Source organism: Aythya fuligula, chromosome 5 (assembly GCF_009819795.1).
Source record: "Aythya fuligula isolate bAytFul2 chromosome 5, bAytFul2.pri, whole genome shotgun sequence".
NCBI lineage: Eukaryota > Metazoa > Chordata > Aves > Anseriformes > Anatidae > Aythya > Aythya fuligula.
Window position 1 is genome coordinate 19,240,608 of NC_045563.1, and position 24,620 is coordinate 19,265,227.

Genomic DNA, 24,620 nt, shown 5'->3' on the forward strand with positions numbered 1-24,620 from the left:
AGGCCAGCGCTCTCTCTCTTTATCTACTCTTACTTTGGGTCTGATCAGATCTGATTTTGGCCAGCCAGCCTCTGCAAGCTCCAGCCAAGGCACGCCAACACGATGAAACTGCTCTTCCCCTGCTGACCAAACCACTTCCACACCATCATCCTGCAGAGACAAAGAGTGAACACATGTGTGTGTAACTGCACCGACTCCTGACAGCCACACCTGCTCACACTGCATTTACTAGCACACTGAAGTGCTGCCATGGGAATTAAACAGTACCACCGGGCACACTCATGCTTTCATTGCATTTTATTTAACAACATGTTATTTTTCACTCGTATTCAAGTGCAGAAGCTCCAATGTGTTCCAAATTTGCCCAGCACAGAGGGAACACAGGGGAAAAAAAAATGTCCTTCCAAAGGCAAATTAAGAGTTTGTACTTTTTCAAGGCAATTAAATAAACCAAATGAAGGATCGTTCCTTTTTTTTCAAACAAGAGGTAGGGAGGCACAGGGGAAACAAAATACTGGCAAATCTCATTGCAGCAATTGTTTTAAATCCATCTCAAGAGAGATGAAGAGATTGTTGTAATCCACACAGTGGAGGTTTCAGTCTGGCAAAGTCAAAGCTTCCTCAAGCTGAAGGTGGCTCCCAGCTGGTAGGCTGCAGTTTGCTTTTTCCAGATCAGGTTTTCTTAGTTCCCGCATCACTCAAAGTTTTGGAATAGGATCGGGAGCCGGCAAATGCTATCACAGTATTAAAAAGTCTTTCAAAAATGAGTTTGTTTGTAAAGGCCAGACAATTCACATCAGGTTGCCGATCCAGCCGGCTGCACCACATTGTTCATGGAAGGTTAATGAGGTAGGTTTGTTCAGACGGAGACTTTCTCTATTACGTTGTCTGTGACATGCACCTCGTCGGCTTGCACCGTCACCGTGGTTGACTCACCGCAGATGTGCTGGTGCTCCTTCCAGTCCTGCGAGGGAAGAGCAGACGGAAAGGCCATGAAGAGAAATGGCCCGGGGAAACTGTGCAGCCTGCCAAAGCACACTGGACCCCAAGAGAAGCTGTATTTGTTTGAGAGGCGCTTTCTCCCATGCAGATGGGACGCAGCAGGTCTCTAGTGCTCAGCCACACAAGACTAACCAGAGGCAGGAAAGGAACCACATGCTGGGTCAAAACTGGAGGGGGAAACAAACTAAGCAGAATGCTGGTTTCTCAATCCAAAGACCAACTCAGGACATCAATGTCCTTTAGGTTGTGGAAATTTTACTTAAACAGAGTCAGAACCCTGATTTAAACACTCTCCTGAAAGATGGCTCGATACAAGATAGCCCTCCTGAAAGGCAGCACCACACAAGGGGTCTTGGTTCAGTAAAGGTAAGAGAGGAAAAGAATTCCTGGTAACACCCCTACTACCTCTCAATATTTCTTTCTTTAACTGTAGTCTGAAATAACCAAAGTACTCATTTAACTTGTTCCACTCAGAGGCTGCACATCATAGATCATAAGTACAGGGGGAATTTCAAGGATTCAGTTACTGACAAAAGCCTCAAACCAGCCCACCCTATTCCAGTGCAGAACGCTGGCCACCAGCATGGGCACACAGAAGCAACAGGCTGCCTAAGAAGGGGACCAAAACATGACTACTCTGTGACACTTCCAGAGACATCTTGTACTGACAGAACCATAGGGTGGAATTGCTGTCCTTGAGACACCTGAGGAGAGAGCAGGCAGACTTTGTCATTTATCTGTAAGAAGCATTTGTTCATTCTTTGGAAATTTTAACCTTTCCACTATGCAGGCAGAGAACTTGACCATCATTATACTTTGTTACAGGCCAAAGGAAACAGTCAAAATTCTTCATCTGCTCAATTCAGTTGATGAAGAGTGAACTTGGACAGAATTCAGAGCCACAACCTTGGCTGAACTAAAAGTATCCCTTCCTTTAAAGCAAGGAAGTGCCGGGGGTCTTTGTGAGAAACCGATGGGAAACACAAAGCACAGCAGCTTCCTCTACTGTACTTCATATCTACCTTCCATGTTAAAATCTTACAGTTTGTCTCAGTGTGCTCAATTCATTTTTTTTTTCATTTGTAGCTTCACAAGCGATGTAAAAAATAAGAACTGTCCCCAGTGGCACAGCAGGACTGTAGGTACTGAGAACACAGCTTGCCAGGAAGCAGCAGGGAAGGGCTGTACGGGTGCTTCCAACTAACTCACCCCCATAGTTCACACAGGGAGGCATCCACACCCTCACTTCTGGTTTTACACAGATTTCTGGATCCCCTTTAGGAAGGTGTGTGCAAATCTTGGGGCCATTCCCTACCTGTCTGCTCCATGACCCGCAGACCTGCCCCAGCGCTACAGCACTGCCAGAGATCCAGCTGGCACGGTGTGTTTGGGGCTGCTGAGTGAAACCCAGGCTGCTGACCTGTGCAAGGCTTGTGGGCTGGCTGCCGGCACGACACGACCCCTTCTGCCGCCTGCTCCTCTTTCTGTGCCAGCAGGCAGCACAGTCTGGCTTTCCCCAGGGTCACCATGGCCCCCTCTGCACAACTCAGTCTGCAACTCACAAACAATCTTATACCTTCCGCTGACAGAAAGTGGAGCAGTAGTTGACTTTATGGCATCCTGTGCACTCGTTCATTGCCTCACGACCACAGTTGACACAGGACTGCTGTGAAAATGAACAGCAAAGTGACCACGTCAGAGAGAACAACAACAGGGAGGTCACTGAAGTGAAATACAGGTGCTGTAACACGACGTAATGCAGGACCGCTACCGAGGGGCTGAGCTGCTCTCAGTGCTCCTGCAGCGTGTAACTGGGAACATACCTGGCACTGGTGTGGAGACACGGGGCAGGCGTTACGGCCCCCTTAGCCCCTGTCTGCCGATGTATCCTCGACACGCAAACACAAACAGGCATGGTGGCCTCTGGACACGCTTTCAGAGACCCACTCTCCTCGCCATTTTATGACGTGTACCTTTTGTTTTCCTTTCTGGAGGGCAAGAAGCCCTTCAAAACCCTGGGTGAGATACTGAGTCATTATGGAAATCTGCCCACAACAAACGGGGGTGCCTCCCTCCACGGGGACAGTTTATCCACTGGCCGCTGCCAAGTCACTACAGGCTTCAGCCAGCCTCACCAACAGCAGGCGTACTCCACACAGCAGTGTACAGGCTTCACACAGGCCATCAATACCTGAGCTCTGAGTTTATCTCAAATTTGAAGTTTTAAAGGCAGACCTGTCTGGTGTTAGCTTTACAGCCCCACGTATTTCTGAGGACAGGGTCTGAGGAAGGACAACAAGAGTAGGGATGAGGTTGGGACCCTTTCGTTTCATCTGTGCCTGTTTTTGAAAGGGAAAAGGGATCTGCTTTTGTGGGCCCGAGAAGCTTGCTTCCTTTGTCAGTCAGCAGTATGGCTACATGAGTAGTGTCTTAACAGCTAAATAGGAGACAGAGGAGTAAAATTAAAAAGGCTGTAACAGGAGCACGGGACTTAAACCCAGAAGATGAGGCAGGATACATGGATGAAAAATCACACCTGTTTTTTAAAGGCTGTTTTTTGTTTCTACCACTTTAATCTTATATCAGTGACATCAATTAACATAACCTGTATATTTAGGTGGAAATATCACTGAATTATAACAAAAATAAGCACTTCACAGAGCATTCAAGTTTCCAACTCATTAAATTACTGACAAATCATTAACACATCAGAGTGGCAGTGCAAGGCCATGAGAGGAAGCATTTCTTGGCTGTGAAAGTATCGTCAGCATGGTGCTTAACACAGGCAGAATTTAGTTCCACTGACTCCTTTTTTCTCTTGAGCAGAAGCAATCTAACAATCAACGCCCTGATTAACACCGAGTTCAACACATCTCTGGCTCACACCTTATCAAGGTACCTACAATTAGTAGTTGGTTTGACTGAACTATATTTGTATTCCTGAGATACAGCCATAAAGTCAGGCTACAAAAAAGAGGCTTATTGCTGCTCCAGCTTGTGAAATACGTCCCAACGGGATACTTGATCAAAGCTGCTCATAACTCATGCAGTACTGGGAAAAGCTGAAAATACGCAGCGTGTACTTGTACCTGCAGATCTCAGAAAAGACTAGAATGACACACAAAGCTATGAGGCCTTAAATCACGGGTTCTGAAGTACCATGGCTCAGATTTCCATTCCAACAGCCGGAGGGGACCATGCAGCTTTAATAACCAGGACAAAAAGGAAAAAAAAGTTTCCTATCACACCTGTGTGGTAGCCATCAGTTGGAGCTGCACTGTCATTACTTAGAGGTGACTCAGATTGACTAGGTTAGTCGGATGATCATGAAAGGATTGTGACAACATGGAAGGCTTGGGAAATGGTTCACTTTGCTTCAAAAGGCTTCACTTTACTAGAACAGAGCATCAGTCCCACTAGAGAAAGCTCAGATCTCTGCCAGAAGACAACGCCAGCCACAGAATACATGATTTCCACAGCAGTAAGAAAAAATAAAAAAACACAACACACCTCTGGATCTTTACATGCAACACAACAAAGAACAAAGGACTCTTCATAAAATACGAAGAGCTTACCTTGATGATGATTTCTGTTTTCCCGTCCACATCTTCTGTTTGCTGAAATAACTGGTTCTGATATTGCTGCAAGGAAAAAAACATCACGCTTGTTATTTCACAGCCAGAGTATGATATGAAAGGTCAAAATGGGTGGGCTGTATAGAGGATCCTGCCACTGAGCTCGTTTCCATCAAGCCCAAAACTGCAGTTCCATGAGGATCAAGGGGAACCTCACTCCACCATAAAAGAGAGGGCCACTATCCCATTATGTGGAGTCAGATGACAAACCCGGAGAAGCACAGCATTTATTCAGACTGTATTCCATCCAGTCAAGCGCTTGTGCTTAAAAAATGTGGCTTAACTGTGTCCAAGTAGGAACTGCATCCTACATAAGACACTGAGAAGTTAGCAAAGGAAAAAGAAAATCCCAAGGTAGTAGGGCCAAGTGCCATCTTCTTGGGCAAAATTTTGGTTCAAGTCTATTGATCCTAATCCACTAACAGGCAAGGGAGAGTCTTAAGAAATGGAAGAGCCCAACAGACATGGGATTGGATTAGGAAAAAAAAATCAGATGAAATTAATACACACAAGACATTAGAAACAGCATCAGCCATAACCATTTGTTTTCCTTTTAATGAAAGGATAAAAGGGCTTTCAGACAGTTTTTCAATTAAGCGGTCCTCTGAAGGTGAATTTTAAGGCATACTTCAGATGTGTTGCAGATTTACATCAAAACAGTTAGAGTCCAACAAGCACCTGCTCCCCCTACAGTGTCTTGCCATCTCAACAGCCAGTGCTGCTCAGAGACAAGAGTACTCAAACAAAGGAATTCAAAACTGGCTTTGATTTGATTACCTGCTAACCCTGATTTCAACTTCATTGGGTACAGTTAAAAAGAAAAACCCAAGCCCCTACCTCCCAGCAAAGCAGGTTTATCCAGGACTGAGTATGACCCAACATGTAAGGAGATTAAAGGCTTAATTTAAGAGTGTCTCTATGACCTGACATCTCAGTATTTATTCTCCTGTGAAATCACAACCTTCAAATCTTTGTGTTAGCATGACACAAGTTCAAATTAAAAAAACTCTTTAGGGAGATGGAGGAAGCTGGGAAACCTCTTGCTGTTTACTGCGGAGGTATGATTTGGTTCTGCAGTTGTGAGACAAACAGGCAAGCTTAAGGTAATGAGCAAGACAGTACACGTGCATAGCATCCCTAGCACTTCATGTACTGCATGGATGAAATGTATATCACATGTATGGAGATTTTAAAATTGCTATTTTGGCACTACTATTTGAAAACCAAAATTGTGTCCATGTCAAAAACATTCTCCTGAAGACAGGAAACACCCCAGCAAGCTTGAGATGTGGCTCCTGGTGTAAGAATCAACCCTAGCATGTCTCAGGAAGAAAATGACATAAATTCTTGAGAGAATCATCAATGTCAGTGAGCACCAGCTGTGGAGAAGTTGGGACTGAATGCTTTGTGCTGCAGCTTCTGCTCTCTGCCACCCAGTTCCCTGCACACAGAGACCTGGCAGAGAACTGGGCTGGCAGGAAACTGAAGATTCTTCAGGAGAGGATAAAATGTGTTTTCTATTATGAAGTGAAAGACGAATGACCCACATTGAGCATACTGGCCTAGGAAAACTGCACCATGTTTTTAAACTTCTTTTTAGTGAGGAGAATGGAAATACTGATGCCGAAGCATGCAGTGAGGTAGCATTTCAGTGCAGCTTGACAATCTCTGCACAAATAAACCCTGTTACTACAGCTCCCTCTGCAACAGCCTGCACAGAGACAGCGCTTGGGCTGAAGATGCTGAATTCCAGTTCTACGAATGTGCCACAGCTCTGGAGTTGATTTAAAACCCTTTCTGCTATCAGAGTCCACTACATCCTCTACAAATGTGGCCAATTCTGTTTTCCAGTGAGACTGCCAAGGAGAAAGACATCAAGAGGAAGTCCAGTGCTCCGCTGTCCTTATCAAACCCATGGTAGCTCCTTCAGCTCTGCTCTCAGTCCCCAAAACCTGCTGATGGAAACCACACATTTAACCCCCTTCTGCCTCCTTCTTATCTAACCCCATAGCGAGCCCTCTGGTTCTGCCCAGCTATGGTATGAAGAAGTCACATCATTCAGAAGCTGCAGAGAAGGAAAAGGTGCAGTAAGAGAGAGATCAAGCCAGACACATCCGGATCTCTCACAAAATTGTCTCCAGGAAACTGATAAGCTCCAACTCCCAAACATTTCCACTGCTGCTTTGGAGGACATAAGCCATTACTTGCTCACTAGAACTACTTTTCTTAAATGCCCAACCCTTTTTAGGTTAATTTCATACTCTCTAGCTCTGAATTGTTTTAATCTTTCTAAAAATGAATTCAGATGCTCCAGCTGTTAACAGATTTAATCTTCCACCTTGTTTTCAAATGAACAGGGTTCTGCAAGCATCACTGCATTGCAGTAAAAGGCCTATTTCAATTAAAACACTTGTCAGATTTCAGCACTGATTTTTTCAACTTTTCACAGAAAAACGGCTTAACACATTTCCTAAATATCTTTACCTTCCAACGTGTCTTACGGTACAGAATTTGGCGTATTCTCCCCCTTTTAAAGTTTATCTGATATAAATGATGGCTTAATGCACACTCAAAAAAATTACATTTCCAAAGCACACAGACCTTTGTGTAAAGTAGTCTTTAATCCATTCCTTTTGGGCCAATCCTGCAAGTGGTCAAATATCTTTTGCAAGAGATACAGCGCCCTTGTTGCAGTAAAGCCAAAATTCCAACAGAAACTAAAAGATCTGATATATTTATCCACAAGCTATTTAATTACAATAGTGGAGAATTGTCTCTGAACAGCTGTGCGAAGTTCTGACAGAGCAGTTTTATTTAATGAATCCCATGCAAAATGTTGCAATTCAAAATAGCTTACAAGTATATGGATACTCATTTTTTTGTAATAAGCATGACACGTTTTGTAAGTTAACATGGTTTGTGGCTTGCTTTCCTTTCAGAACACCATTCCCTAAGACTCCTAGGTAACATAAATGCAAGTTGTATTTGGTGTCTCTGCCAACACAAGGCCACACACAGGCTGAGCACCAGCTGCATATGCACATATTGTTTACAGATAGAAAGCACAAGCTTATGGCCATCCAAATTTTTTAAACAGAGTCAGCTTTGTGTCTGGGAGTAACCCTGTGAGGGCTCTGCTTATTAATTAAGGAGTTCTCATCATGAAGAGTCACAGACTGCATATACAAGACAAAAGGTTTTCAGCCTATTCTTTAGACTCCAGGAACAATTCTGTTTTAAAAGTAATTATGGCAAAAGAAATATTCTCACAAACACTGAAGCTGTAGATTTTGGGCTTACAAATTCTCGTTATTTCAAGGACTTGAATGGTTGGCACATTTTTACAAGGCCTTTTATCCAGAGAGCCTTTGCAAACTGGTGTGCAAGCCCTCTGTAGAACAAGTGTTATCCTTGTTTAAAAGAGAAGGCTCTAAGGCCCAGAGAGCCCAAAGACCTGCCCAAGAGCATCTAAATAACTTGTGGCAAAGATGGAAACAAAATTTGGAAGCGATCTTCAGTCTTGTAATTTGTGCAGCAAAACAAGACTTAAATAAACGTACAGAAACTAAAAAGGACAAAGATAGCAACAGAGTGCATGTGAGGACTTCCAAGTTCCAAATTTTGTGCAAGCAAAACTATGCTGGCGAAGCCTCTAGCTCCAGCACTTGGGATTTGTGACCTACAATTCCCTCAGAACAGCTAAGGACATCACAAGACCCTGGCACACAAAAAAAAATAAATAAAAAGTGAAATTGTTCTAGTAGAGAGCCAAAGTGAAAAATCTCATGTCAGATATAAGAGAAGAATGGAAGGCAAGTCTTGTTTTTTTTTTTTTTTTTTTTTTTTTTTTAAAAATACTTCTAATCATATGTAGAGACAGGCATTTCTATTCTACTGCTGTACAGCCTGACTCAGCACTTCCCAGTCCAGCCCCCCTGTTGCTTCTGAGGATTCTGTACATGGGTATCACCATTTGGAAATGCAATTAAGGATCCAGTCCTTCCACAAAATTTGGATTAGACATGCCATCTTAAGAAAGAAACGTGAGTGGAGATGCTTCTAATTTATGCCGCGCTTATCATTTTAATGCTTTTTATTTGCTACTTTTAGCAAATCTGCTTCCTGCCACAATTCCTCTCTGATGTTAGCATTTCCACCCTCAAAATGATATGGACAAGGGGAATAATGTGTTCCTAAGACTCCACTGAGCAGCCCTGGATCATATAGTTAGCAAGTGCAACCAGAATGATACAGTGATGTCTGCTCTTTGACTTCACAGATGACAATGCAAGTGTAAAGGCAGCACAAATGTCTCCCCTGCTCCACGAAAACTTGCAGAAAAAGCCTACCTTTCACATGTCAGAGCTGTACAAATTGCACAAGCACTGAGCACTGGTCATTAGAGAGTACAGCTTCTGATATTTAAAGCCAAGTCAACCAAACTGCTGCTGTACAGGAGCAGACTGGCTTGTTTCTGGTATTTAATGAACTCCAAAGGCCATTAAATAGTAAGCATAATAAGTAAATACAATTGAGTAACTGATATGCAATATACAACAAAGTATATTATAAGTGATTAAAACTTTCAGTGCTTCTTATTGTTCTCTAGGGAGAGAAACTGGCACACAAGCTAGCTTTCAGATGTTTGCTGTCCTCACTACTTCTCTACTCTACTTAAACAGCGGGCTGCTTCAGACTTTCTCTGAAGGGCAGTAAAGACAGTGCTGTCCCAAGCTCCCTGTCCTGCTCTTCTGCAAGAAGGCAGAGGCTATCTCCTTCTTTAGCAGGGATGACAGGAGGATACGGTCAGGGGTGTGGGCAGCTACAAGATTGAAAATGCTTGATCTCAACTTTTGGAAGAGCCAGGAGGCTGAAGGCTCTGCTCTGCTGTGAAAACTCAAGACATGTTGTTATTTACAGGCAGGGCATTGAAGCTTGCGTAGCCAGCTGGGAAGGAGCCTGCTCCTGCTAACAGATTTCTTTAATCCTGCTACGTATTCAGTCACTTTTCCAGGAAGAGCTAAGTCTATAGCTTTATTATAATTTAATCTGTTGTACTGCCTTTGCTCTGCAGGTCTGATATAATCAGTCTTTCATTTCTAAATACGCAGGAACAGACTGCCACACAGAAACTCTGCACACTGGCAACACTCCGGCAGGGAACGAGCCACACCACTGCATTCGCTGCCTCTGCTAATGCAAATGGAGGATGTAGCAAGAAGGCTTCCTGTCTCTTAGCCCTTGGAAGTTATGTCAGCATAACGAGCACAAAATACTGATAGAGTTCCTCTCTCTTTTGGTCCAGAAAAAATCAGCAACACACAAAGGAGGATGACACCTCTTTCCCCCTCTGGTATATCTTAACTGCCAAAAGAAACAGTCTGACCAGAGACAAAAAGGGAAAGAGACTTGTGTTACAATCAGGGAAATATTCAGGAAATTGGAGAAACACCTCTGACCAACACAAAAGCAGACAGCTTGTTATTTACTATTTACTGTAACTACTTCTGATGCCAGCCCTGTACCCAGAATCAGATTTTTTCCAAAAGTGGAATTCACTAGAAGGAGCTCAGAATATTGTCCAGATTGTTCCAGGTGCTGGAACACAGCAGCAAGCCTGAGAATTATTATCTATTTAAAAACATACCACCATGACCAAGTGTTTCTATCAAAATACAAAACTCTTGGGGAACCCCTTACAAAACAAGAATGAAAAGACTCAAAGACTCACAAATTGAATAATGAGGGATTCAGTAATTATGGGGAAAAGAAATTCCTCTGGAAACAAACACATCATCATCCTTGCCTTGTAAAGTCAGCACTTGGAGATCAATAGACAGGAATGAATTTAACTCCCATTCCTGGGGCAAGAAGAAACTAGGTCTACACTAAAGTGAGCTGGATTTGGATCAGTGGGTGGGAGGAACGGACTCTGAAACAGTGGTTCCAGAAACCACTGTAAGGATAAACAGAAGGGAAGACAGAATGTAAACTGGAAAAAGAGCAGGGGAGGAGTTAAACAAAGTAAGATGTTCATCTGTAAACTGTCAAAGCTTCCAATTTTTTGCTATCCCATGCTCTACACAGTTTTTAGCAGCAGAAAGCCCCAAACTGGACAGCAGCATGAATACCCATTCTGCCAAGGCAGAAGGCAGGGGAGAATTAGACTCTCAACGTATCACACACCTGCACATCAAGGATGCAGCGTACAGAGGAGTTTAGCAGAGACAACGTGGCAAAGAACATCAAAGATGCTGCAAGGACTGTCATAGGGGTTCTCAGCAAAATCTTCCCACACACATTTCTTCAAGGCCTCTTGCTGCACACTCATGCCTATGAATTCAGTGGAAAGCTGACGTTAGCAATAACGCCGATAGCAAGAGCAAACAGCGTGGTGCTACCGGTTCAGACACCGACAACGACACGAGTTTCACGGTACATTGCCCCCCACCTCTCTCCCTCAAGTCCACGCCAGCAGCTGTGGATCCGTGGGAGAAGGGGAATGCATTCAGCAGCGCATGGAGCTGGATTCAGGGTGCATGCATGTGCTGGCGTTCAGAAGAATCCAGGGTCCCTACCATGCATTAATTAAAGAGAAGAAAAGCAGGGAAAACAGGGCAGTCCTTGTAGATAATCCCCTACAGAGGAGAAAGGGACCACTGGGTATAAGCCAATACTCTTGTAATGCCAGCTGGCCTTGCGGTCTTATCACAGGACACAACAGAGTTCAGCTTTGCTTGAACAGTGCTCAGCAAGACACCTCTAAATTTTGCTGGTTATCTTCCCCATAAACTCCACAGCTTGCTGTTTTTATTATCTCTCTGTCTCTTCAGGCCATCAAAAGCCCCTTTGATAGCCTCGCTCACTTGACAGAAGGAAAGCAGTCACCGCACGGCTGAACGCTCATGATCTTCCCGATATCAGGTCTCATGGTAATTCAGTATCAGTGCCTCGTAAATTTATGGAAGCCTGATGGGAGAGCTCAGGACTTGTAACAAAAAACACTTTATATTACCGCTACCCAGAGCTGTTGGAATCCCAAAGCACTCTATTCCTTTTTCCATCATATAAATAACTTAGTTTTATCTACTGCTCTCAAGACATTTAGAAACATTTTCTAAGGGCTGCCACAGTTATAGCCAGTGACAACAGCGGGGTACTGCTCTGTTCACCGCTCAGCCAAAAAGATGTCCTTGGCTGAGTCATCTCACCTCCCCTGGCATAATTACCTCTTTCCTCTCCACGTCAGCTTGGATTTTCGCTTGTGTGACAGCAGCCTCACGGAAGGAGGAGCTGGCCTGCTTGGCCTGTTCGATGAGAGACTTCAGCTGCTGGGCGGTGTTGAGCAGGGAGTTGACCATCTCCTCCAAGTACAGCCAGCTTCGTTGCTCGGTCACTTCCAGCCCATTCACCACTGATGGCGAGATGGCTTTGGTAGGGGTTGAGGGGGGCACCGAGAGAGCAGGGATTGGGGTCAACACTGAACATAAAGAAAGAAAAATAAAATTGAGAGAATTAGGGCACTGCATTACCATGAAGTTTTCTCTTTTTTTTTTTTTTTTTGAATTGTTAACAGGGTCTACCAACATTTCCAATCCAACTTAGTTTCAGCTAAACAGACTTACAGGTAACTTTTGTGACTCGAACCGCACAGAATCAGAGCTGTGCAGAGTTAGCCCTTGGGCAGTATCAAACCCAGAGTACAGAAGAGCAGGTACTCTGACTATGAATTAACACCTTCTAGCACTGCTGCAGAGAAGACCAATTAAGCAGTGAAAGCAGCGTTCCCAGGGACACCTCTGTCACTATCACCACCATGTTCCACTATGTTGCCCTTAACCATCAGTACATAAGGTTAGAATTAATAGTTAAGTGACCCAAAACAACAAGGCTCCATAAGACTTTTCTGAAATATTCTTATGTCGCTGTACAGATGTCAGGTTGCAAAGTGACAAAAACCAGGCACCGACCCACACCACAGTCCCCTAACGCCTCCTGAACTCAGATCTTAACATAAACCTGTCTCAAGACTGCAATAAAAACGGTTACCAGACAGTTACCATCACTTCAAAATTATGTGTATGACATAAACATGCACTTTCTAAAAACACCATTTAGGAAGCCCTTTAAAATACCCTCAGCCATTTCAATGTCTTTGGACCCCTTCGTCATGGCTCTTACCCATGAAACAAACTATTGGCCTAAAATTAATCATATCACACTGAAACACCTAGAATTTTAACAAAGGGTATTCACAGCCACCTATATTGGCTTCAAATATCCTATCTTCCAAATAGCAACGCTCACTGCAGCTCCCAAACCTCTTGTTGCCAAATGCCAAAGGTGAGAAAATTAAAAGTCCTAGAAAACCAACATCTGCCTTTGCCTTACGTTTGCAAATGTTTTTTAAAAAAATCTGCAGTTACTGCATCCCAAAAACATTTATTTTTCACACTATGTTTGCACATACATTGGGAGGCCACAGGGCGAGGAAATTAAATTTAGATCTAGGAACCCAACAACACACAGCGTAAGCTCGCTTTCCAGGAAAAAATGTTATCTGGCTTTACTGGCCTTACTTTTTCAAAACAGAACTCTAAACACTCACAAATCTGCCACAAAATTAAGTCTAAGACATTCACATCTACCAACAGCCAGCCTGTAGATTCCTCACTAAATGGTTTAGTAGAAAAAAGAGAGGCACCGCTAACTGGGGCTGGTCATTCTTATTAACCACAAATCTACTGCTTGTCTATTTCAGGAATTTTCTTGATACATTTAGGTAGGAACTGCAGAATGATCCAGTACACACAAAAACCAGTACGCAGAAAGTCTGAGAAACCACATACCTTCCTGGATAGTTCCGCTTTAGCAAGGGAAGAGCTTTTAGTATTCCAGACACCAAAAGTCAATTAGCTTCTTTGATTTTTAAATAAAGAGTGACACATTCGTGTGATAAATGCTGGGCCGTTCAGCCGATGGATGGCATAGCCCTCAGGGAAATGTTGAACACAGCAGGGAACGTAATACCAGAAGCAGTGAGTATTTAACATTTCACTTTCATATCCTTCAAGCGTCTGCCTTCCTTCGGAAGCGTTACTCTTACACCTCTAGTGCCTCTGCCCGGCAGACCCTCTCCAGGCTCCTGCACTGCTGATGCTACCAAAGATAAAGGATGCACTGACAGCGTCCTTGGTGCCGTATCTGTAAGCGTCTGCTAAGCAGTGCCCTGGAGACAGCTGCAGGCAGGAGAGCTGCCACTGATAGGTGCCGACAATTGGTTGCATTAAAATGGAAAATTATTGGAGCCTGGTTCTCTCCCTTGAAACCAGACTTGAGAAATTTAGTAAGCAGGAAGCTCTTGAACAAGTGTAGAGGCTGAAGCAACTGAAAGGCAATTTATTCTCATCTACTTTATCATCAATCTATTATCACAGTCCACTTTGGATGTCATTACAGATGGTCACAAAAATGGCTTTCCAGTCAGGCCAGTGTGTCTAAGGCAGCTCAAAAAACAAAGGCAGAAACAAGCCTCAAACCTCTCTCGCTGAGGGATGGGGACACAGAACAGCAGGCTGCACAACAGAAAAAAAAAACCTCAGAACAACAGAGCCCCCATTCAAGAAAAAAATCTTTGTGACTGCACTTAAAACAATACTTAAAATTCAAATGTGAATACTGTCCTGAAAAAAAATCAGTGTAAGTATTGTCCTGAACAGCAACGGGGCAACCGGGCTGAAATTCCACTCACAGTGAACCTCTGCTTAGTAAGTAGACACACAAGACTTCTTGCAAGGCTGAATGAACAAGGAATATGTTCCAGGAGAGCGACTAATTTCAGTATACTAATACTTTAATCCTTTTCAAGTCATACCTAGCAGTTTTTCACACAAGCAGCAAAAGGTGAAAGAATCCAGCATGGATATGGAGAGAGAGAGAACAAGTCTCCAAAGCCATCGTACCGCAAGTCACTGTGTTAGATGTACAACCTTTTTGGACATCATTGCAAGTTTATCATACAGATAAACTGATGTTTTACACGCAACAGCCCTTAATTAAAATAGCAATTTTACTCCATTCACGCATGACTGGTATAGAACTATTTGCACTCGGGTATGAGTAAAAGATAAATCAGTCTTTTATCAGCAACTGTTTGCAGAAGAATATTTATCACAGCATGGCATTTGATAACTTATCTAACAGGAATTACTTCCGATTCTTCATTTTAGAATAGTTATCTGCCAAGAAATAGTGATGATCTTTGCTTCACTGGTGCAAAGAAAATCAATGTTTAATTAATTACATCAAGATCTGACTCAGACTCAAAACCAACAATATTTCATTCTGGACAGAGCAGGAATGCACTGTGCTGCTCTGAATAAGTAAATAAAAGGTCAACTTGAAAGGAGAACATGTGCTTTAAAAGAGAAAGACTTCACAATTGAATGCACAAATGAATGCTACATTTATGTGACATCTTTTTGCTACTTGACAACTTCAGTGGGAATCCAAACCTGCCTGTCTTGCAGTTCCCTCACATCAGTGATATCAGTGAGCAAGTAGCAAAGTAACTTTACAGAACCAAAGAAATTAGAGAAGGAGAAACTGACCTGGGATGTGAGAGCAGCACAGCAAACCTGCTCAAAACTGCATCTAAGCATTTGTGGATTCATAAAGAGGTGTCACAATTTTTAGAAAAGCTTCTACGATATAATTTTAAATCTCAGCAAGGAGAGATGGTTTCCTTGCATCAAAGATTAAATAAATAAATATCTATCTACAGCACCCAAGTGGTGACAAAAGCTTTGAAGCAAAAGCCTTATGAAAGGCAGGGGGCTGCAAAGAGGATTTTGGAAGCAAGATCACAGGAAACCACTCCGTTAAAAACCAACAAATCAAAGTTCTCAATACCAGTGTGAAAAACTTTCCTGAAGTATGGAAAAAAAATCTGTTTATCCAAACTTTAATAACTGCAAAAATCCTAAGAAAAAAAAAAAAAAAGAAAAAAAAGCACTATTTTTCTGCTTCAACCTTTACCTCTGGTGGGAAAGAAGATCACAACATAAATTCAAGCACTGTTAACTGTGTCTTACAGATGTAAAACATACCAATTTTGGGATGAGATGTTGGGAGTGCAGCTTCAGGGAAAGGTGAAATCTGACAGTTGTCCTGGTAACTTGGATAGTGAGGTTCTGGGTGATTGACCCGGCAAGGCTGTTGAACATTGGTATCTTGAACTGCAGAAGAACAACATCATCATAAATCATTGTATAACAGAGCTTTCACACATTTCTTGTGCCTCTTTTACCTCTATTTCTTAAAAAAATTCCTCTGCTCTATGATAATTGTAAGGGTTTCAAACGAGTAACAACAGAGCGATGTTACACAGCTACCATGCAGGGCAGCCTTGTACTGATTTCATCTCTCTCTGTGCTCACTTTTAAAGGCTTCTGTAAAAATTACTGCCAGTTTCCTTCGCATACACCTCAATATTTGCATTGACCAAAGGACTCCAAACTATTGTTCTCAGTGGAGGTTAGTTCCCTTGGCAGCACCAGCAGTACTCACAACCCCATGTAGGAATTAAACTGAAAGAACTGAAATTTATGTTACACGTTTATATTTTCTTGGTTTTATTCTGGCATTTTTCAGCATTTATTCAGCACTTTTCACTTAGTTTAAATGCTCGGCTATTTTTGGCAGTATTTTAGGATGAACAAGGAGCAAAGAAAAAATGACAGAGATGTCCATTAAACGAAAGAAACCAGCAGAGGTGTACACTAGCAGCTGCAGCATCTGGACAAAACATTTAAATATCTTTTGTGAAACTGATCAAAGATTCCAAGCGGTTAAAATCGTTTCAAAGAAAGAACAGAAGGCCATGTATAGCCTCTGTGTATGTTCTTAAAAAATAAATCCTTCATGCAGCATACAAAATGCTTCTTGCTATAGGAATGGGATGTCCAAACCCTTTTTTCCTGCTTCTTATGGACAGCAAGCAGACATACACCTGAACCCTTACCAGTGGCTCCTGTGAAAACATCACCCTGGGATGGACTTTCTGAGATAATTGCTGTGGCTTCCACTGTCGATGTGCGGTCAAAGGTCAGAGCACCGGAGGTAGTGATCTGTCCAGAAGGAGTCACGGTGACTGGAAATGGTAGAAGTACTTTCATAATTAACAATCAGTGCTCAAGCCTTGGTTGTCTAGCTGTTGAGATCCCTGTTCTGAATCATCCAAAGTCACAGAACTCACAGACCAGTCAACAGCCTGTGATAGCTGAGTTTGGATCACACCTATAACCGTTAAAACTAGAAATGGGAAGAAAAGCCCTGCTCAACTTGCGAAGGTATTGTTGGCCTCCTGCAAGCCTCTGCTTATTCTCTGGGTGTATGAGGGCAGAATGTGCACTTACAAAGTAATTCCTCCCAAATCATCACCTTTACAATTATTGCATGAATAATAACTTGACAACTACTTAAAAAATCCGGTAGTGCCACAAAACTCATTAGTTTCTGGCTGGTCCTAATTTATCACAGAACTTCAGCCAGCATGGTTCTTACTACTTAAAAATAGTTTTATAACAGCAATTGTGGATTACAACTAATTCTGTGACAGTTTGTTGAACAAGTTTAATTGTCTTTCTGCATGGAGTGATACAACGAGCTTGGCCAATGCAAGGAACATGTCACAAAATACATTCAGACGAACATACCAGTGCAGCTCTAAAATGTTTAAAACCCTTTTTAAACAGGATTAATCCAGCAACACTAATTGGTAATGGCCTGATTCTGTGAAACACTGCTCAGTCTGAAGGATCTTTTTACAAACAATTCAGTTATAAGACATTGAGGCTACAGTTTCATTCCTGGTGAAAGATGTGGCTGCTACCAAAATAAGCAGTCCTGCTCTCTCCCAGCACTAGCACGAGCAAACATGCAACCTCCCAGCAGCTGACATTAATGAACCAATATAGATTAAAGCTGTTTTGGGGAATAAAAAAAAAAAGCTCTACAGAACCTTTATGTATTTCTCTTCCTGCTGTTGCCAGTAATCTAATCTTGCTTTTGGCCCGCTCAGTTCTTTTTAATATTTTTGTAGCTTCCTCCTCAATTCACTTTGTAATGTTACAGTCCATGATGATGCTAGTGTGATGAGAGCAGGAGGACACATGAATGTGACAGGGAACGTGTGAGCTGGACTAGCTTGCAAATTAATTTCTGTTCTCATACAGACGATTTGACAACCAAAAACATTAAGTAACAAAGCGTGTCCTGATTGTTTGAGAGGAATTTGCAGATGAAAGTGTCACCTTCTGCCTCTTTCATTAGCGACTTTCAGGCTGTGGATTTCATTACAGTTGCTTAGAGCCTACTTTTCTATGCATTTCAAGAAGTAGCACAAATCTTATTACAGAGCCCTCACCAGCTACTGAAGGACAAAACCCAAGCTCAGGATACAAAATGGGGATTTCCTGCAGAGCAGAAAAGAGGCAGCCTTCCGCTCAACCTGACCTCAACATCAGGAAATTTCTCATATGTCATTTGTGAAAAGCCTACCTAAAGCCCACTGTGGATCAAGTCCAGGACTCCACAACTACCCCAGCACTGCCAGGGCGAGAGCAGGTAGAGGGGGGAAAACATCATCCAGGCCTCTCTCAGAACAAAATATGAAACCTACAGCTCACTGGAAAAGGATATTAACATGCTTAAAACTCAGACACTGCTTTAATTTCTAGAAAATATGAAAGGATACTGGCTAAAGAGAAAGAACCAATAAAACTACCCAATGATAAGGAAGTAATGCCATTAAGATGATTTTTCTCAGCTGGATAATTTCATGGGGCTACTGATAAGACATTAAATATCTAGTCTGTCAATTCTTCAAAGAAGGAAAGCAATTTTTACCACAAGAAAAAACCTACATGTAGTAGCAGCTGTGGCAGGAAGCAGAGTGATATTTTTGGAGGATTCCTTCTTCACAGTATTTGCAGACATTTCACTATCTTTTTTTCGCCGTTTGTATGGTACAAATAGTCGTACAGGGCCACTCTAGGAGAAAAAAAGAAAAAAAAAAAAAGAGGAAAAGACATTAGCTAAGGCATCTCTTTGGGGACTACAGGTTTACTCCAATCTCTCCAAATACACGTTTACTCCAATCTCTCCAAATGCAGCAAAGATCATGCAGTACATGTTCCCATGGAAGAAGAGACATGGTTTGCAACAAATGACCAAAAAACTTCTATGGCAGTAGCTCCAAAGTAAAAAAAAAAAAGCAAAAAACTCTGTGAATAAAAAAGTTGCATTCAGCTCCACGCAGCTGAAGAGGCACAGATTCAGCCTCTTCCCACCATTACATAAGGAGCAAAACTGGGCAAACAACTGACAACTATCCACAGTGGTGGAAGGAAAGGGAACAAGAGTGAGGGGAAGACACGAAGCAGGTCTAGATAACGAGCATATGATTCAATTCACACCAGAAGAGTAAAAAGCAGTACTTCAGGTGAAGCTAAATGATTCTGCTTTCATGACTTTAGCATATGTTTTTTTTAAAAAAGAAAGCAATTTAATAGGAAAATACGGATCTAACAGGATATGGATAAAAAATTAAAATAAAATAAAATAATAAATAATAATATATAAATATATAAATAAAATAAATAAAACATATAAATAAAATATAAATAATTGATATATTAAAATATATATGAGTAAAATAATATATATAAATATACGGATATATAAAAATATACGGATATATATAAAAATACGGATCTTACACTACTTCCTCATAAAAACATTTCTTCCAGCTCAAATAATTGTGGAATTTAAGCCAGAAAACACTAATAGCATTGACATCTCCCCAAAGGCATTTTACATAAATATATTATTTAGGAAACAAAAATGAAAAAAAGAGAGAAAACCAGCAACAACTATCACCTGGTTAAAGTGAGGGGCAGATATGAACATCAGAAGCTGCAATGCAGCAGCACTAGCAGTTCCCTGTCTTGTTTCTGTATGAAGCATGGACAAAGCTTGCTGCGACCACAGTACTTGTGAATGTTTCTAGGCCACTCACGACCTGCTCACAGATGGCTGTGGCAGCTTGATTGATGAATAGGTTTTAAACTAATGGATATAAAATCTACAACTCACCAGAGTCATGTCATCACAGCAGGCAGCACAAGTACAAGAGGCAGCGTGAGGATTTAAAATCCCATCCTGAAATTGGAAGATTACAAATTCAGCATCAGTCACCAAAACCAGTGAGAGCATGACTGTACTTTGCTTGAAGAGCCAGGCAGCTCCCAGAGAGATGTAACCATTCCCCCCTACGTGCCCTAAACAGTAAAAAAAAGACTGTCTCCCCTCAACCAAATCAACACGTTGCTTCTGACTCACCCCACAACACCATCGCACACAACTCTGCAGAGGCACCATGCAGAGCTTGGACTGCTGTGCCTGGCAGACTCTGTCCTGAATCTCTCTGCCCCTTCCAGCAGAAAGGAGGAAAGAAATTTAACCTTACATGAATAAGGCACTGCAATGGTCTCCCAGCATAGCGGATGCTCCTCTTCCAGTCTTTGCTGCTGGCTCGTCCTGCCATAGCTTCAAATTCGGTGGGGCTGTACCAGTTGTCCCCTTGCTTAATGCACCTGCCTCGGCCTCCTGAATTAAATTAGAAGAAAATTGTTAGTAAAGGTCAAGGATTACTCTGCTCTTTTCCTAAAGAAGCAAATACCAAAACTGCTGGACAAAACAGCAGCTAATCTACAGTAACTACCAACTATGCCCATCTGCTGTTTCTCATCACTCTAGGATAACCGTGCCCATTTAATATGCTGGCTGTGACAGTAATCGCACATGTTCAGTGAGTTCCAACTTTGTGCTTCACCAATATTGAAACAGGCTAGAAAAAAACTACTCATCCACAAGAAGGATAAGTCCTTCTTGGATAACCACCATGAATATAAGCTCATCCTTAATTTTCAGTTAAATTTGTAATCCTTTTGGTCATGATGAAAACTGTCTTTCCATGCAGCAAATGCTGTGCAGTGCAGTCAGGCTTGTGGCAATTTCTGCCATCGCTTCTTCAGCTTTCCCACAGAGATAAAAGAGAAGAGAAGGGGCTAAGACAACTTAGGAGTCTTATTAGGAGACAAGCTCTCTGCTTTCCAATGCAGCAGGGATTCTGCAGAGCTTTGTAGAGACACAGTTTTACTTCTGAGAGGTCCGCAAAAAGAACATAAGAGTCAGACAACTATCAGGAAGACTCACTGCACAGCAGGCTGCATCTTCACGGATTGAAGAAAAAAGTTAAAAAGCCTCTGACGAAAGAGCAAGGAAACAAAAGGGCAAAACATGGGAGAATACTCATGGGACTAGGCTGGCTATGAAAATGTCCTTATTTTCTTCATGACTGGTCCTTCAAGGTAATCTGATTAAAAGTGCATGAAATGAAGAAGGAGCCATCGTGTCATACTTCATCACACAAGAAGGTCATTTTTACCTGAGCCAAGTCTGTTTTTATACAGAATCCCACTGATATTCCGGCACCTCACCGGGAGCTCGTTGTCATACACAGATGGGTCCCAGTTATACTTGGTTCCAGTTTTCTCTTGGACGGATGTTAAAGGGGTAGGAGGAGATTGCGGTCCTTTGAAAAAAAGAAGAGAAAGGTGACAGCAACCAAAAGGCACAGTGACTATACCTTCACACTGAATTTGGCGAGGCCAACAGTGTCATTTGGTCAGTTCAAGCAGATGACACCTTTCCAAACCACTGCAAGTTACACAGTGTACAACGAAAAATTCAGGTTGGAACAGATGCCCGATGTAAGCTAGAGCAGTGAGTCTGCCCTGCCAAGCTCAAGAATTCCTCACAGAAGGTAACATTCTGAAAATGGCAGAAAATAAAGCAAACTGCTTGTGAGGAAACAAGCTCTTAACGGTGTGTTAAATGCTCGGCTCGTAACCTGCAGCTGTCTGGATCTTACAGTTCCCAAAGGGCAAGACTGTAAAATGTGACTGCCTGCCAAAGGTTTGCCATGCCATCTTGTGGGCAGAAAGGAAACTGACAAGGCAGCTGTGAACAAAAACCTTAACCATGAAGACACCATCTATATTACAATTCAGTATCAGCAAAAGGCCTGAATGGACACAAAACTATGTGCAAGAACCCTTTAAAAAGAACCCACGTGCAGAACTAGGACATTCATATTTTTATTATCAATATCAGAATGATCGATCTGAATTTGGGGGTGGGATGGATGCAATAACCCAGCAGCAGGGTGAGCTCTTTCCAGAAGCTTACTTGCAAACATTAGGGCAATGTATAAGAAAATGAAATACATTTATGAGACCAAAACCAAAGAGTAAATAATCATCTTCTACTCCCAAGAAACACAAGAAACATTATGTTAAGAGAGGATCAATGGTCCCCTTCATTATACACATGATGGTTGTTTTTTTTTTCCAGCAACACAATTAAAATGCAACCCCTCTGGAAGAATGACACTTCAAAAACAGATTGCCTTATACCTGGTGTGAGAGGTGCTGATGGTCCCTTCAGCCCCGTGGTTTCCACAATGCTGCCGTCTGTGTGAACGACTATGAGAGTGGCTTTTTCAGTATTCAAGCTGTCCCCAATTTGGAGGGCTGTTCTCCCAGACTATGGAGGAAATAAAAGAGTTTTAAATCATAGAGTTAAAATACCAATGTATTTTAGTATTCCCTCAAATCTTCTCAAAGTTACCCTAAGACACTAACAATATGGCAATAACTAGGTTAGTTTTTGAGCTTTAGGCCAAGCAGATTCAAAGCTTACATGTTCCAGGTTGTTCTATTACAGAATGAATATACGTGGGTGGAAAGGTAAAGAAAAATTCTCCAAGTGATAAGGAAAAACCTGTATGTGCACAAGTGGATGGTTTTGAGCCTTAATGTCTGTATGCAGCAATGAAAACACATTTTTGATCTTGTACACAAACTGAGCTCTCCATTTACACTAAGAAAGCATGTGGGACTTTGCTAAGGCCCTCAAATGAAAGGTCAGACTCACCAGCACATGTCCTGAAATTGAAGCTGCATTTGCCACAGATGTGGTGAAAACATTGTCTGCGGAGGCACCAACGTTGGCTACTGTTACTGTGGTGACTTCTGAAACATAAATCAGAAATGAATTCTGCTGTGTCCCGGAAGCTCGATTAACAGTTAAACATCAAAAGATATAACTGCATTTCCTTCTTCTTTCATATTGAGCATCTGTTTAATTTTTCATGACAACTTTAAGTCATTATAAATCCAATCACTCTGATTTTTATTAAGCTTCGGGTTGAACATAGAATGGTTTGGGTTGGAAGGGAACCGTAAGGACCATCTGGTTCCAACACCTCCCACCAGACCAGGTTGCTCACAGCCCCATCCAGCCTGGCCTTGAACACCTCCAGACAACTGCTACAACACCGGCATGCTTTAACCTCCTTGAGAACATAACAGTACCATCAGCTTGTGATGTACTAAGTTGAAAAAGAATATTCCCTCTTTACTAAAAAACAAGTGATGTTTTTTTATTAAAAGAGGTGACTGGCAAGCATCAAAATAAGGAGAACTGACCGTGCCTCTGACATGTTAATTTTTAGGCTGCTGCTTGTTACCTGTATACCTTATCCAGTCAAAAACAGTTAAATGTTAGGCTGTAACTTGGGTATGATATATACGATATATACTACATTTGACTGCCTAGCTAAAACCAGGGATTCTTCCACACCTTGCACAGGGTAAAAGTGAAAAACCAACAACGCTGAAGCTCACGTGTACAAGAAGGTAACGATGCAGCACTGTGGGACCTGATACTACCTGTATTACCAGATCATGCTTCCAAAATTCAGCATATTTCAGGACACATTTTAGGGGGAGATTTGCACACAGGGCCAAAATAATTTTAGACACCAACGGGAGGCTCCCGCTCCCTTCGCTTTGTGGGATGAAAACAGCATGTAGTGTGAAGTCGGTGCTACTTTCTACAAGTCTGGGAGTCAGCACAGCTTTAGCGTGAACCTGGGACGTGTTCACCGTGTTACTGGGGGCAATAAATGTAATCGACTCTCCTCAGCAACCCAGCTGCGGACACCACAGCGAGCGGGACGGGGCAGCAGTGCTCCCCACCGCCTCAGCCGCCCGCCCGCCCCTCACTGAGGCGCCGCCGGCGGTGTGCGTGTGGGAGGGGGGCGAGTGAGGGGAGCTGCGCATGCGCGCTGCCGCCCGCCCTGACCTGCGAAGGCGGCGGCCTCGTCGGCGCTGGGCAGGGCCCCGGCCGCCATCTCGAGGTGCTGGGCGTCCGCCGCCATCACCGTCACGGCCGTCACCCGCGCCGCCTCTTCCTGCCGCCGCTCCGCCTTCGCCTCCGAGGCCGCGGGCTGCGGCTGCTGCTGCTGTTGCGGCGGCCCCCGCTGTTGTTGTTGTTGATGTTGCTGTTCGGCTCCTTCCCCAGCCGCCGCCGCCACTGCGGCCGCCGCTGCCGCCGCCTCCGCTAAGCCCAGCTGCTTGGCCGCCGAGTCGGCGTCCTCCATGCGGGGCGGCCCGGGAGGGGTTTAGGGGACGGGGGGGGAGCGGGACCCAGCCCGCCCGAGCGGCCCCGACCCCCGCCGAGAGGGCCCCGGGGCGGTGGGGGGGTCCCCCCGAGGCCGCTCGGGCGCTCGGCGGCCGAGCGGAGCCGAGAGGAGCCGAGCGGAGCCGAACGCGCCCCCCCCGGGCGGGCCGAGCGCTTCCGAGGGGGCCCGAAGCGTGCCGAGCGTTGCCGGGCCTCGTCCGATGGCTGCCGAGGCGCGGGGCCCGCGCTGCCTGCCGGCTGGCCAATCCCAGCGCGGGACGCGGCCGAGGCCGCGGCCCGAAGCGATACCTGACAGCTCGGGCCTCCCCGCCCGAGCGCGCCCGAACAGGGCCGAGTCCCCGAGCGGTCCGGCCCGCGGGGTCGAAGAATCCC

General features: G+C 43.5%; 1 protein-coding gene across 3 annotated transcripts; it reads right to left on the bottom strand.

Annotated features, from left to right (window-relative positions):
* Window positions 1-282: 282 nt before the first annotated feature.
* DEAF1 (DEAF1 transcription factor) lies at window positions 283-24,207 on the bottom strand. 3 transcript variants are annotated; one of them, XM_032189469.1, is made up of 13 exons: window positions 23,910-24,207; window positions 22,698-22,795; window positions 22,178-22,307; window positions 21,148-21,294; window positions 20,167-20,306; window positions 19,794-19,859; window positions 18,563-18,689; window positions 16,660-16,788; window positions 15,746-15,874; window positions 11,867-12,117; window positions 4,578-4,643; window positions 2,579-2,668; window positions 283-964 (listed from the first exon to the last, which is right to left on the bottom strand). In XM_032189469.1, the coding sequence occupies exons 1-13, from the start codon at window positions 24,205-24,207 to the stop codon at window positions 860-862; spliced, it is 1,776 nt and encodes a 591-aa protein (XP_032045360.1). In that variant the 3' UTR covers window positions 283-859. The 3 variants fall into 3 exon arrangements, with proteins under 3 accessions (XP_032045360.1, XP_032045361.1, XP_032045363.1); XM_032189470.1 differs by lacking the exon at window positions 2,579-2,668; XM_032189472.1 differs by lacking the exons at window positions 283-964; window positions 2,579-2,668; window positions 4,578-4,643 and adding an exon at window positions 10,910-10,970.
* Between the last annotated feature and the right edge of the window lie 413 nt (window positions 24,208-24,620).

What these genes read in the sequence shown, in the direction of transcription:
- DEAF1 (XM_032189469.1), bottom strand. Translation starts at nt 24,207, where the DNA reads ATGGAGGACGCCGACTCGGCGGCCAAGCAGCTGGGCTTAGCGGAGGCG. An exon ending in TAAAAACAGACTTGGCTCAG is followed by an intron (nt 20,307 to 21,147) that starts GTAAAAATGACC and finishes AATTTAATTCAG; the next exon opens with GAGGCCGAGGCAGGTGCATT. An exon ending in AACATCTCATCCCAAAATTG is followed by an intron (nt 12,118 to 15,745) that starts GTATGTTTTACA and finishes CTTTATGTTCAG; the next exon opens with TGTTGACCCCAATCCCTGCT.